The following is a 14,307-nucleotide window of genomic DNA, read 5'->3' as shown; positions in this document are numbered from 1 at the left end:
ACTGACACATCCACAGAGATATATACACACGTGCTATTGTACACTCTAGGTGTAGAATCTACACCTTGCTCAGCCCAACCCAACCACGTGCTCGCCTAGACTCGTGCACGTCCACTCATCCTAAGAAGAGAAACGACTTGCATACGCTGGCCCGCTAGCTTGCACACAGCCCACGTGATCGGACACAGCTGCAGCGACTGACTGAGTGCCTGTACACAACGGCACATGGCCCGCTAGCTCGTACATGCTGACCAAGAGCCCGTCTCCACATGTGCCTGACGAGCAGCTACAAAAAATATAAAAAAAATCAAATTGCGACCGAACTGCAGCAACAGAAAAAAATGAACTCTTGACTCAGACTGACGCACCCATCTGATACATGGGCCTTTTTGGTCAGTGGATATTCTTTAGGATGAGGGCCATGGCGTGTGCGCTTTCTATCTCTTCCCTTCTCTTCTATTGGTTGTCGAGTGTCCAGTGTCCAGTCCAAGGAGCAACACCTTAGACCATTCTTGGTCATGCGTTTCTGGGTGCAATCTGGATAAATGCACCTGTACTAGTGCAATGACCTTCAAAGATAATAGATACCTTTTTTTGGAATTTTGGGAAGTTAATTCCATCTTTTTAGTTGTCAGTAATTGCCAGTAGTATCAGCAGTTTTTGTTCAGTAGTATCAGTAGTTTTGTTCAGTAGTTGTCAGTAATTGTTTAGTAGTTTTAAGTCATAGAAAAATTGTTCAGTAGTGTCAGTAGTTGAATATTCAGTAGTTTCAAAGTATAGTAAAATTGTTCAGTAGTTTGTGTCAGTAGTTGCCAGTAGTACCAGTAGTTTGTTCAGTGATGTCAGTAGTTTTTGTTCAGTAATTATTTAGTAGTGTTAGTAGTTTTAAGGTCATAATAAATTTGTTCAGTAGTGTCAGTAGTTTAGTTCGGTAGTTTCAAGTTATAGAAAAGTTGTTCAATAGTGTTATCTAGGCTATTTAGCTTGTGTAATGGCTCCACTATTATCAGAATAGAGATCTATTGGACTGGACGCACTAGAGACCACACTCAACTCAGAAACAATTTTCTGATCCAAACAATATCCTTTGCAGCTTTGGAAGCTGTGATGTACAACCTTTGTTGTGGAATCAACTACTGTTTCTTGTTTGGAACTTTTCTAACTCACTGCTCCTCCATTGAGGCAAAACACAAAACCAAACCACGATCTAGAATCATCCTTGTCCGTTTGGAAGCTAGCATCAATGTAATCACTTACAACAAGCTCCTCCTTACCTCTATAGACCAGGAACATATCCTTAGTTCTTAAGTTCTTAAGGATATTCTTAATTGCTATCCCGTGAGCTTTACCTGGGTTAGATTAGTATCTACTCATAACACTTAGAGTATAGGAGACATCCGAGCGTGCACAAAGCATGACATACATGATGGATCCAACAGCGGAGGCAAATGGAATTGTACCCGTCTTGCTCATCAAGTGTCTCGGGATACTGACTCTTGCTAAAACTAATGCCATGTTATCATCAGGCCGTGTCATGTACACATCCTTATTTAGGTTTCCATTAAGGAAAACCATTTTGACATCCATTTGTGAAATCTCATAGTCATAATATGCAGCAATTGCTAGGATGATCTGGATAGACTTTAACATTGTGACGGCGAAAATGTTTCATCATAATCAATACCTTGAATCTGTTTAAAATCTTTCGCCACCAATCGTGCTTTATAGGTTTGAATATTTCCATCCATGTCTATATTTTTCTTAAAAACCCATTTACACTCAATAGTTTTAACACCATCGGGTGGATTAACCAAGTTCCAAACTTGATTATTATGCATGGATTCTATTTTAGATCTCATGGCTACAAGCATCTCTCAGAGTCCGCTCCCACTATTGCTTCTACATAAGCCTTGGGCTCATCATTGTCCAACAACAATATGTCATGTTACTCCGTGGACGGGCCCTCTATGACCGTCTTAGAGCTGGTACCTCCAATACAGGCTTATCGGATTTGGGAGTGAGCTTGTCGGACATCAAACGTTTTACATAAACCTCAGAACTCCATATCTTAAGAAAAGACAATCTGGGATGTTTCCCGGTCCACATCTCATATGATGTATTCTCTACAGTTTTAGATGGAACTCTAATGTGAAAGCATTAGTTTCTAGAGCATATTCGCAGAGGTATAATAGAAGATCAGATTGGCTCATCATAGACTGAATCATGTTCAACAAAGTTTGGTTCCTCCTTTGTATAACCCATTCTATTGAGACGTACCTGATGGTGTCAACTATGGAATAATTCCGCATTGCTTTAAATGATTAGCAACTTAATAGCTCAAATATTCACTTCTATGATCAGATTGCAGAAATTTAATTGTTTTGCCAATTTGATTTTGTACTTCATTCTGAAACTCCCTGAACTTTTCAAAGGATTCAGATTTGTGCCTTGTTAAGTAGATGTAACTGTATCTACTAAAGTCGTCGGTAAAAGTAATGAAAATCACTTCTGGCTGTAGAGCTCATTGGTCAACACACATCTGTATGTGTAAGGGCTAATAAATCACTCACCCTTTCTCCTTGACCGGTTAAAGACGTCTTAGTCACCTTGCCAAGTAAACAAGATTCACATGTATCGAATGACTCAAAATCAAACATATCTAGAAGATCATCTTTATGGAGCTTCTCTATGCGTTTCTCATTTATATGACATAAGCGACAATACCAAACAAAAGTGGGATTCAAATCATTAGGTCAATGCCTCTTCGCATTAATGTTATAGACAGGAAAATCCTCAAGATCTAGAATATATAATCCATTCACTAATGGATAAGTACTATAGAGCATATTATTCAAATAAATCGAACAACACTTGTTCTTTGTTATGAACTCATAACCATCTTTTTCCAAACATGAAGAATTGATAATGTTTTTGTCCAAGGAAGGAATGTAATAACAATGATTTAATTCCAAAATTAATCCTGACGGTAGCAGCAATGAATAAGTCCTGATGGCCAACGTATCAACTTTTGGACCATTGCCGATGCGAGCATCCATTTCGCCTCTTACACATTATCTAGTCCTTTTTAGTCTCTGCAACGATTTACAAGTATGAATCATCAAACTGGTATCAAATACCCATGCGTCATTAGGATAAGTAGCAAGCTTAATTTCTATAGCATTTATAACTGAAGCGCAAGTCTCACTTCCCTCTTCTTTTTTAGTTCTTCCAAATATAGTTTGCGGTTCCTCCACCAATAACTAACTTTATGGTAGTGGTGCCATGCATCAGCAGCAGTGGGGCTAGCCTTGGACTTTCCAACACACTTAGGATTTGAATTAGAGATCTCATCCGAGGCTGTGACCTTGGCGTTGGTCTTGCCCTTTCTCTTGGGATTGAGATTTCTTATACAATTGAGGGTCTTTCTGTCCCAAAAGAAGTATATTTAAGATCTTGATCGTGCTTCTCTTACTAATGAGTGTGTTGTTGAGACTCCCATAGAGTTTAACCTTCTTCGGTCCACTGATGGTGAGCTTCTTGCGGATCCCATTAGTTACCGTCAACTTGTTGGGAGTCTTGTTTACTTTAGTGTCACTCGTTCTGACATTTCTCATCCAATACACATTCTTAGGTTTCTGCTTCCATTTAGCTCCACCATAGTCATCTTCTGCGTGTTTTGCGCTATCTTCGTGGGACTATCTCTTGTCGTCTCTTTTTTCTATGTTCTAGCTCTCGTGGGACTATCTCTTATCGTCTCTTCTTTCCATGTTCCACCTCTTTACACCTTCGTGCTTATTCTGACGCTACTTGGGCTAGTGATTCTCCTGATCGTCGGTTTTTTATGCGTACTGTGTTTTTCTTGGTGGTTCTCTCATTGGTTGGAAGACTAAAAAGCAGATCGCAGTTTCTCGTTCTATTGCAGAGGCTGAGTTGTGCGATACGACGTTATTGACAGCAGAGCTCAATTGGTTTTGGTGGTTACTTGAGGATTTTGGTGTTTTGTCTCCTGCACCTACTTCTCTTTACTTCGACATTACATGTGCTATCAGTGTTGCTCGAGATCTGGTGAACATATTTTTGGCGATGCTTCTCACATGGATATAGTTACATGATGAAGTTATTGCTCTTCAGTATGTTCCTTTAGAGCTTCAGTTGGATGATTTCTTCGCGAAGGCATAGAGTACAACTCAACACATGTTCTACCTTTCCAAATTCAGTGTTTTTGATCCCCTATGAGTTTGAGGGGGTTGTTAGATATATTGCCTTCTTTGTAATATCCACATGTTATAAGGGGTTCTTTGCATATTGTCACTTGTACATGTATATATACTAGCCTATGGCCTCTAAGAATACAAGTTGCTATTCTTAACAATTTGAATAAGTACATAAATTAGCACCAAAACACCGCAACAACAAAAGCAAAAGAAGATGCTCCTATGGCTTACAACCCCACATACAAGACGATATAAAAAACGACGGAGAAACATCTACTGCTTGACTAGCAAAATGATGGGTAAGATCCCCCTCTAGTTAGATCGAGGACCGAAGAACCGAAACAAAAGCCCGAGCCAAAACACATCGGTCAACAACACTATTTATCAATTATTCCTAATCCGCTCATCCAACACGAACAAGACCAGTGCCATCAGAATGATATCCGCAAGACCTACAACCTTCATTTTTAGGCTTATGGTCGAATTTGACACCGATTAAACCTCAACTTCAGAATTAACTCGCTGCAAACTAAACAAATCTAAACACTAACCTGACGACGAGATCGATCGTTTCTCAACTATTTACAAGCATCTAAGGACTAAATAGAAGTCACGTTCTCGACGAGTAAGTTGAATTGATGACAGATTTGGCGATTCACGCAAAAATCCCTCCTCTTCCCTTCCTCTTCTCCCCCCTTTCCTTATTTCTTCGTTCTTTCTTTCTTCTTCTTTCTTTTTTCTCCCTTTCTTCTTTTCCCCACACCTCCACCTTGCTCCTTGTCATCCTCCTCCAGGCCTCAGTCTCAACTAGCCGTGGCTAATTGTGATGTTGCGGTGGGCTGGCCGGCGGGTGGCGGCCGATGGCAGATATGTGGTGAGGTGGCGGTGGGTAGCGGCTACGGCTGGCAGGGGCGGTCGATGAGTGGCGTCGGCTGAATGGGTGGGATTGGGGTGAGGACCGATCCCCCTGATCTTATCCCCTCTTTTTATTATTATTTTCCCATCCAACAGTCTAGATTCATTAGGCTCGCTACAGATTCGCCGAGTGTCCAAACGTGATGTTTAGATAGCAAACGGTTTGTCTCGATAAGATCTATGCATCCGTGGTCTCCGATCGTCCATCTGGGCAACGGTTCAAAAAGTCAAAATTGTGCACCCCTCATGGGTCCTGTGGTCAACTTCTGAATTTTGAAAATCTTTGGTTATTACAAGCTACTTATTAATTGGTTGACTGGTCGCGACTAGTACCAAGTTCTGCTATAATGTGATGATTATCTCTATTCCCATGTACTGTGAGTCTTATTATCTAACTCATCATTGTCAAACAAGGATCTAAGTGAAATGTCTACTGTGTTCAACTTTTAAATATGACAGATTTGAAACTAGACCATGTTTATTTATTATTCCTTTTAAACTTATGCAGAAATGATGGCTTATTGGCTTTTGTGAATAACTTCTTGAAGGAGCACTTCTTGCCAGCAATATATGTAGATTACCGAAAATGTGTTCAGCAGGCTATATCCAGTAAGTCAGTGACTGTCCACCATCATATAGTGAAGTATAATTTGCGATAGTATTCTCCCATTCATGCATCTTTGTGATAGTACCTAGCTAATTTTCTCTTCCACATCAATAACATTATTAGTCTGGTCATTTTACATGCATCAATAGAACAGTAACTTCATTAGTTTGATCATTTTATTCCATGAAGCATATAGTGGTACTTCACTGATGGGAATCTGAGTGGTCCTATTCGGCACTGATCGAAATTGCTAGGGTTTCAAGGAGGGGTAACTAGTAGCCAAAAAATTTGATTCAAGCATTCAGCATGTTGACTTGTTGTTAGGGTATATTAATACCACATTGGTTTTACTCATGTTCCTTCATGCACCCTATATAGTGCCCTTGGCCTCCAATATTAAACTATCTGTAAAGTCCTATCAAAACCAGTACAATGCTAATCCTGTTGTAATCATAATAACCTAGTCCCTCAAGTAATCCTCAAGTAATCTACGCCGTAGCAAAGCTCCGATGAGTATGGGATGGGTTGAGGCCTTTTAGAACCTTGAATCATTAATTCGTGACTAGATATTAAAAGGGCCAATGAACAAATATGTAGCCCACAGATATATTTGGAGAATTCTTAGTGTTCGTAATTGTTAAGATCCTAAGATCATAAGAGGGATAAACACCACCAGAAGGATAGCTGGACGGCGTTGACTGCTAGGGGAGGGATGACTATTGGGGAGAAGGGACTAAAGGAAGGGGACTGGGTACTAGATTGATTTCTCTTGCTTAATTGAAATAAATGTTGCGCTCTCCTTTATATTGAAGCCGATCCTAACAATTCAGACAAAAAAAATCTTATCTTTAAGATTAACTAATAGATCTTATCTCTAACTAATCTAATCTGATTTGATCCCTAACAACCAATCTAAATAATCTTATCTCTAACCAATTCTTGCGCATAACAACTTCACCCCTCCTTGCAAGACAACTCATCCTCGAGTTGTGGCAACCATGGCGATAGCCTTTGCTAGCCCCACGTTGTCGCAATCTTCGGACTTGCTAGAATTGGGTGGGGTGCTGTTGCGGCCACATTGGGTATTGCCATGGCACACAACGTGCAACCTTTGTGGATGTTGCCACCCGGTGCGATACCACAACCACCGCAAGTAGAGAGGATGCCAGCACGAACATCGTCTCCTGCTGCGCCCCGCGGCAGTGACGATTGCTACGTGAACATTGCCTTTTACTTTTGTGTCGTCGGTGACTAGCTGGTCTACTGCACGGGCATCGGCTCTTGCTTCGGATGCGAAGCGGTGTTGAGAGCCTCGACGAACCCGTGACGCTCTTGCTTGGGCTCAGGAAAGCCAATAGGCAGCAATCCACTGTCGAGAGGTGAGGAGACAGATTGGCCATCTGCTGCTGCTGGGTTGCTGCCGGTGAAGGGGCTACTGTAGGGTGTGCTGCTTTGCAGCGCAACCAGCTAACTTGTATTGTCTAGCGAACGCTTGTCGATGGTAACCACCTGCTGAGCCAACTCGTTGAACTACTGCTTCATGTCGGCCACTAGCTTGGTTAAAGCTTCAATGGCTTGAGAGCTGGAGCCCTCCTCGTTGTCAGAATTTAGCATCTCTGATACCAAATGTTAAGATTCTAAGATCATAAGAGGGATAAACACCGCCAGGAGGATAGCCGGGCAGCATCGACTGCTAGGAGGGATTAGAATAATGGGGAGACATGACTAGGACTAGGGTTATAGGAACTAGGTTAATTTCTCTCGCTTAATTGAAATAGATGTTGTGCCCTCTATGTTGGAGCCGAACCTAATAATCTAGACTAACAAATCTTATCTCTAAGACGATCTAATAGATCTTATCTCTAACTAATCTAATCTGATATGATACCTAATCTAACTAATCTTATCTCTAACCAATCTGATCATGCGCTACAGTAATGCTCTGTGCTAGTCAATTTTTTTAAATAAAAATGTTGATGCATATAATGATATGGGATTAATGCTAAAGGAAGGTGACATGTAAACGAAACAACAAAAAGAAGGCAATATGCACAATTTTTGTTTCCTGTAAATGTCTTTTATTTCCTATACCAGCTGATTACTGGTTCTCGGCTATGCAAGGTCTATTTACAAGGTTATTAATCTAGCTCTGGCATTGAACTTATCAGACCTCCAGCATAAATATGTTGTTTGAAACTTCCATGAATGGGACTTCTCTTGTGATCGTTTTTGTAGCCATTGCTGACAATTGCTTAATGTTCCAGTATTACATATGCAAAAAAATGTAGATGTTTGTGGTGCTACTATATAAATATAGTTGCTGTATGTTCTATACTACCCATCTGTGAAGAAATGGACTTAATATAGATAGTTTGAGTTCCAAAACTGTTTTTACATGTTATAATGACTACAATAATATTATCATTTGCTTTCATCCTTGCATATTTGAACAACTTTATTACAATATATCTTTTGACAGGCCCTGCGGCATTTAGACCACGTGTACATGCAACCTCAGTATATAGTTCATCAGTTGGGCTTGGGCGTCCTGTGTTACAAGGGCTTCTAGCCATTGATATAATAACTAAAGAGGTAGTGTCTCCAACAATAATGTTTGTGTTTTCCTGCTAATTGTAATTATATTTATTTGATATAGTTTCTTATTTTCTCCTTAGGTTCTTGGATGGGTTCAATTGATGCCTAACTATGCGACTGAGCTCGTGGAGTATGTCCGCACATTTTTAGAACGTACACATGAAAGATGTCGTGCATCATATATGGAGGTATTTTAATGAACCTATGTATATTTTGTTGCATCCACGATGATAGAATTAAGTCTTTTTTTTTGGTTATGTAATTAAGGCTATCACGGGCATAGATCCGTAGGAGGGGATTGGAGGAGGGAGAGTGCGCGACGGAGAGGATGTGCGGCGTCGTGAGGCCGACGCATGGCAGCTAGTGGCGAAGAGAGAGAGAGAGAGAGAGAGAGAGAGAGAGAGAGAGGGGGGGGGGATTGGAGAGTTGAGAACAGGAGGGGATTACCGCTTAATCCCTGCTTGTCCTTTATTGATGCACTATCTGTCTATATTTATATAGAGAGAGGGTAATTTGACCCCTAAGTAATCTATTACAATCTGGAATGTTCTAGAAGCTCCTAATCTACTTAGCGGGCAAGTAATCTCGTGGGCCCAGCTAGAGCTACAGTTATTGGGCTATAGGCCATACTAAAACATTACTTGAGCAAGTGCAGCTCCGGGAAAGTGCCGAAGTCCCTCTGTACATTTATATATTGACTTCAATGTTACATTGCCTTACCTACATAAATTTGAACAAAAGATGAGCCAAATTGAGCTTATAGTTTTATTTAATATTTGTACATCCTCCCTTTTAGCGGGACATAGATATATTTTCCAATATGTAAATGTGAGATTCTGCCTTATGCATCAGAATTAATTGATAATAAGTAGGTGTTGATGTCGAAGTATAAATATTAGGAATTTCATGAATAAGGTATCTTCATTTGAAGGACTACATTCATGGAACAACCCTTATGTTATATTCTACAGTAAGTGATCAGCTTTGTTATTCCTAAATGCGTTTTAATTACCTTGAGAGTATCACAGGTAATTCTTGTTCAGAAATAATTACTTATCTGTTCATCATGTTTATAGACTAGTATTTTGTCATGCTTGAAATAATGGCTCAATTTATGAGCATGGCGCTAATGATTGCTATATGTCAGACATGTTTCATGTCTGTAAACTGACTCATAACTAGTGCATGCCTTAATCTTGTACTCTAGGTGCTGAAAGTAGCTTTTAATAATTTAGTGATTACTGTAAAAAAAATAATAGTAATTTAGTGATGTACTATTGTTTCTAGTTGTACTTTAGGCATGTTTCTGAGTTTACATATATTTCGATTTAGACACAGCTAATGGGTTATGCACAAGGAAACTTACTCAACCAATTTTATCGGAATACCTAAATTTAGCATCAATAAAATAGGGTGGGTCCCAATGGTGTTTAAGGTGTGTTGCTGCTGCTCTATGAGACATTGAGGCTACCTCTTATACTACCGGGATGTTTTGATGGTGTTTGTAATTCGTCTTATGGTGCAACCCTTTTGGGATTGCGTATTCTCTCCTAATTGGAATGAATGGCAGAGCTCCTGCCATTTGTTATAAAAAAACAACAATAAGTTTTGTCTAAGATCATATCTCAAACTTTTCGTAGCCACTTACCTGCAATCACATATTTTTTTGATTCTATTGCAGCTCAGCTAGCATTGTGCTACATTAATAAAGAAAAAGTTCTCTTTTTTTCGTAGCTACATCGGCACACTTTTTCTTCTGTCAAATGCAAAGTTCATGATTCTTTTATGGTATGTCAAAATCGCAGGCTGTACTTGAAAAGCAAAGCTATATTCTCCTTTCAAGGAATGATGTTGAAAGTTTAATGTGCCTGGAACCAGCAAACATTTCTTTGCAAAATTCTTCTGGTCAACTTGATAACGATGTAACAGATGCAGAGGGAGTCGAAGTAGAGATTGAACTAAGTGATCTCCTATTAGATATGTGCCCAATAAAACAGGTACCTTTTACTAGTTTTAACTTTGTTGAATGTTTTTTTATTTTTCTTTATTTGATGAATACTATATTTGTTTTATTTATGAATTTCTATGAGCATCCATTGTAATCCATAACTAATCGTGTGGCCATTCTCCAAGTGCGTCCTGCACGCATTTCTGCCAGAGTTATAAGTTATAGTAGGTTAAGCTGTTGATTTTTAATCACAATTTCTTCTTGATTGTATCTGCAAGACTGATAATAATGTAAATGTTAAGATCTGGTTCATATGTGTTGCAGGAAAATATAGGACACAAAAATCATCTGCCTTAAGAACAAGTACCTGTTTTGTGTTAGTTTGGCTCAAGCAGCTTACTATTTTCATTTTTTTTCTTTCTAATTAGGAGTTTAAAAGAGTTCATACAATCCTCAAATCCAAAATTTAGCTCAACAATGCTGCAAATATGTACAAATTAAAAAATTACATCCAATCTGATGTTATTTCACTATGTCCAAGATACTTGTAGCGTTACCACTTTTGACTCTTTTCTTTTGGCATACTTTTGTATGCAGGAAAACTTGATCCATGATGACCAGAAACTAATATTGTTGGCTTCTCTTAGTGACTCGTTGGAATATTTAGCTGATTCAGTTGAAAGGTAATCCTATTATTTCACTTTATCATTGTGACGCCCATTTTAGTTGAGAAACTTTGCTTGCTAATTACTTTGGTAAAGTGTACCCTGCTGAACTGTAGTATTGTTCCATTCATAATATTTAGAAGGGCCAAGCTGGAGCAAAGTGCTTAATACTACAGATCTGCAAGTTTGACAATAACCATCAGAATCCATTTTTAGTACCCAATTTTAACCTAAGCAAAGAACCATTATCGCCATTATTTTTGTAGTTACATTCTTTTGGACTTTGCATCCCTAATACTCTATCGCTGCCCAATATTCTTTGCTGCATGAGATTTCAATACTTTTGGTTATTGAGGAATTTCAGGTTTGGAGAATCATTCATAAGTCCACCAACCACCTCAGAGAGCAAAAATCACATCGAGCATGGTCGACATAATCGCTCAACTAGTGCAATTCCAAAAGGTCTTGTATCTCTTGCTAATGAATACAGAAGGCTAGCAATTGACTGTGTCAGAGTATTGAGATTGGAAATGCAGCTAGAGACAATATATCACATGCAGGTACTAGCAGTCTAGCACTGAAGTTTCTTTTGGTATCAATCCTTTAGATGGATGTATTCTATGTCAAGAATTTTCTACCAACATAAATTTAAACAGGAAATGACCAAAAGAGAATATGTAGAAGATCAAGATGCTGAAGATCCTGATGACTTCATTATCTCACTTACAACTCAGGTATGCTGATTTACCTTCGGATAAACACATCTTTGGTTCTCTTTCGGATAAACACATCTTTGGTTCTCTTTTTAGTCTTGTATTAGATCCCCTGATTTTAGCATGCATACTACCTTCACAACAGAATGTATCTGCAAGGAATCATATTACGAAACCAAGTTGTGCTATATATATATATTTAAGTGTACTGCCTTTTATTTGTGAATAACAATATAATAAGAAAATTGAGGAAAGTTGGGTGATTTCTTACAATTTTTTTTCACTTAATAGTCAATTCACATTCAAGTGACTTAGAATTAGTATATGAGAATACTAAGATAGAAAAGAGATTTAGGTTCCTAGGCACCCAGGTAAAAAAGATCATGTTAATTGTAAATTTGTTCTTCCAACTTGCTGGTGTTTGTGGGGTGTACGATGTGTTCTGAGCTTTAAAATGCAAACAGATTGCACGTAGGGATGAAGAAATGGCTCCTTATATCACGGAATCAAAAAGGAATTATGTATTTGGTGGCATTTCCAGTGTTGCTGCTAATGCGTCAATAAAGGTTTGTTTTGTTTAACCGCAGGCTTATGTTCTTGCTATAAGCAAATACAGTAAATTCAGATATCTTACTGTCCTTGTTTGTATGTTCATTCAGGCACTTGCTCAAATGAAGTCAATCAACTTGTTAGGAGTCCAGCAAATATGCAGGAATTCCATAGCATTAGAACAGGTGAATTTTTATACGTAGTATGATATAAACATTAGATTGAATTTTTATACGTAGTATGATATAAACATTAGATCATATTATAATGCCGTAGCTGTCTGCATGTGCATTTTGACATAAGTCTTCGACAGTAAAAGGCAAATTTATATATGCAGTCACTCATGAAAATTAAATCTCTCTGCAGGCTCTTGCAGCCATACCCTCAATAGACAGTGAAGCAGTCCAACAGAGATTAGATCGTGTTCGAACATTCTATGAGTTATTGAATTTGCCTTTCGAGGTACATCACTTTGATTATGCTACCATATTGCTAGTCTTTCATTGTTCTTCACACTACTACTCCATTTGCAGTCTTTGCTTGGATTCATCGCCGAACATGAATATTTGTTTTCTGCAAAAGAGTAAGCCTGCCAAATATTTTCACATAAGAACATTCATTTGTACATCTTCTTTACAACCAGTAATCAAAGGGCTCCTAATCACTTGACTGGTTGCTCGGAATCAAATGGCTCAAAAACCCAGTTGTAATGGAGTTATACGAATGGGTTGTACATGAAGTATTTCCCTATTGTTTATAATTGAACTGTATTGATTTGGTTTAAACGTTCCTTGTAGATACTTGAGCGTACTGAAGGTCAATGTTCCTGGTAGAGAGATACCAGTGGATGCTGAACGACGCATATCACAAATTTTGGGTCATTAAATCGAATTCAAACATGATGGTGATAACTATATTCGATTGAGGATGCCTTTTTATTGGTTTTGGTTACCTGATGGGACTCCACCTGTTTCCATGGCTATCTTGTGTAGCTTTAGTTGATTTTTGTTATTTATGTCTAGTTTCTTTGTTTTGATTCGCAATTGAAGTGTAGGTGATATATTATTTTGTATGTCTTATCATTGATTGTAAATTTGTAGCATTCTGAACAAAGCTTCCATTCTTGAGTATGACGCAGTAATAATAATAATAATATCCTCAAGTTGTGTATGACGCACGGACCTGTTCCCAGTCAACAATTTTTACATTACTGTCCGTAAAAAATGGGTAATTATTTGGACATGGATTGAAGGATAGTTCCTAAACATGACTCTAATCAATAATATTTGAATCTAATAGAAGTATGATACCATGAAAATGCGTTTGGAGGCAAACAAGTATGCATTATATTGTGCAATAAAATGGAGAAAGTTATGCCTCAAATAAAACCTGAACTACATCATTCCCTTTCAGTTGTCATGCGTAGGGATGAAAACGGAACGGGAAAATCCCGTTCCGTCTCGGTGCCGTATCCCCTTTTTTTCAGTTCGTTTTCGTTTTTTCCCGTTCCCGTCTATCCCGTTTTCGTTTTCGTCCGACTGAGAAAATATGAAAGTGAAAACGGTATGGGATTTTTCTGACCGTTTCCGTCCGTTTTCACCCCTACGCTCACTTATATCTTTGGTTGAGACTGATCACTTATGTTTATTATATGCTCGAGTATCGAGTTAAGGTTTATGTGGTTCTTTTTTAGAGGGATACAAAACATGACGTACATAACCCACTTATATCACACTCACACCTAACGCGCGCACACACGTGCATGTCCTAAGCATACACATTACAGATATATTCTCGCTAAACGGGCACGTGTGTGCATACCCCTAACTACTAAGGAAAAAACCCCGATGAGGCTCGTGGATCGATCCTAGGGATCGAACCCACGACTGGCCATCCCTGTCAGTCTGCCACTGAGAGCGAACCAACCGAGCTACTGCTCGGTCCTAAAGCTTATATTGTTGTATCTTCGTATCTTGTATTATTTGAGTGAAATATTGATAAAAAATGATATGTCATGTGAATCGAAAAAACATATGACATTTTTTTACTTTAATGCGACTTGCTGATTGGATTGGTTCATTAAACTTATTAATTCAGTATT

General features: G+C 38.7%; 1 protein-coding gene across 3 annotated transcripts in view; it reads left to right on the top strand.

The window, feature by feature from the left end:
• The window catches only part of LOC133899057 (exocyst complex component SEC8-like), a 39,032-nt gene extending 25,653 nt beyond the window's left edge, over window positions 1-13,379 (top strand). For all 3 annotated transcript variants that reach the window (XM_062339971.1, XM_062339970.1, XM_062339969.1), the window contains 12 exons: window positions 5,638-5,738; window positions 8,216-8,328; window positions 8,412-8,519; window positions 10,137-10,328; window positions 10,877-10,962; window positions 11,309-11,504; window positions 11,601-11,678; window positions 12,122-12,223; window positions 12,317-12,391; window positions 12,573-12,668; window positions 12,740-12,789; window positions 13,004-13,379. In XM_062339971.1, the coding sequence (XP_062195955.1) occupies window positions 5,638-5,738; window positions 8,216-8,328; window positions 8,412-8,519; window positions 10,137-10,328; window positions 10,877-10,962; window positions 11,309-11,504; window positions 11,601-11,678; window positions 12,122-12,223; window positions 12,317-12,391; window positions 12,573-12,668; window positions 12,740-12,789; window positions 13,004-13,091 (1,285 nt within the window). In that variant the 3' untranslated portion in view covers window positions 13,092-13,379. The remainder of the gene's footprint in view (window positions 1-5,637; window positions 5,739-8,215; window positions 8,329-8,411; window positions 8,520-10,136; window positions 10,329-10,876; window positions 10,963-11,308; window positions 11,505-11,600; window positions 11,679-12,121; window positions 12,224-12,316; window positions 12,392-12,572; window positions 12,669-12,739; window positions 12,790-13,003) is intronic.
• The last annotated feature ends 928 nt before the right edge of the window (window positions 13,380-14,307 follow it).

Source organism: Phragmites australis, chromosome 18 (genome assembly GCF_958298935.1).
Source record: "Phragmites australis chromosome 18, lpPhrAust1.1, whole genome shotgun sequence".
In the NCBI taxonomy this organism is placed as follows: domain Eukaryota; kingdom Viridiplantae; phylum Streptophyta; class Magnoliopsida; order Poales; family Poaceae; genus Phragmites; species Phragmites australis.
The sequence above is the reverse complement of the archived record's forward strand: the minus strand, read 5'-3'. Positions and strand labels throughout refer to the sequence as shown.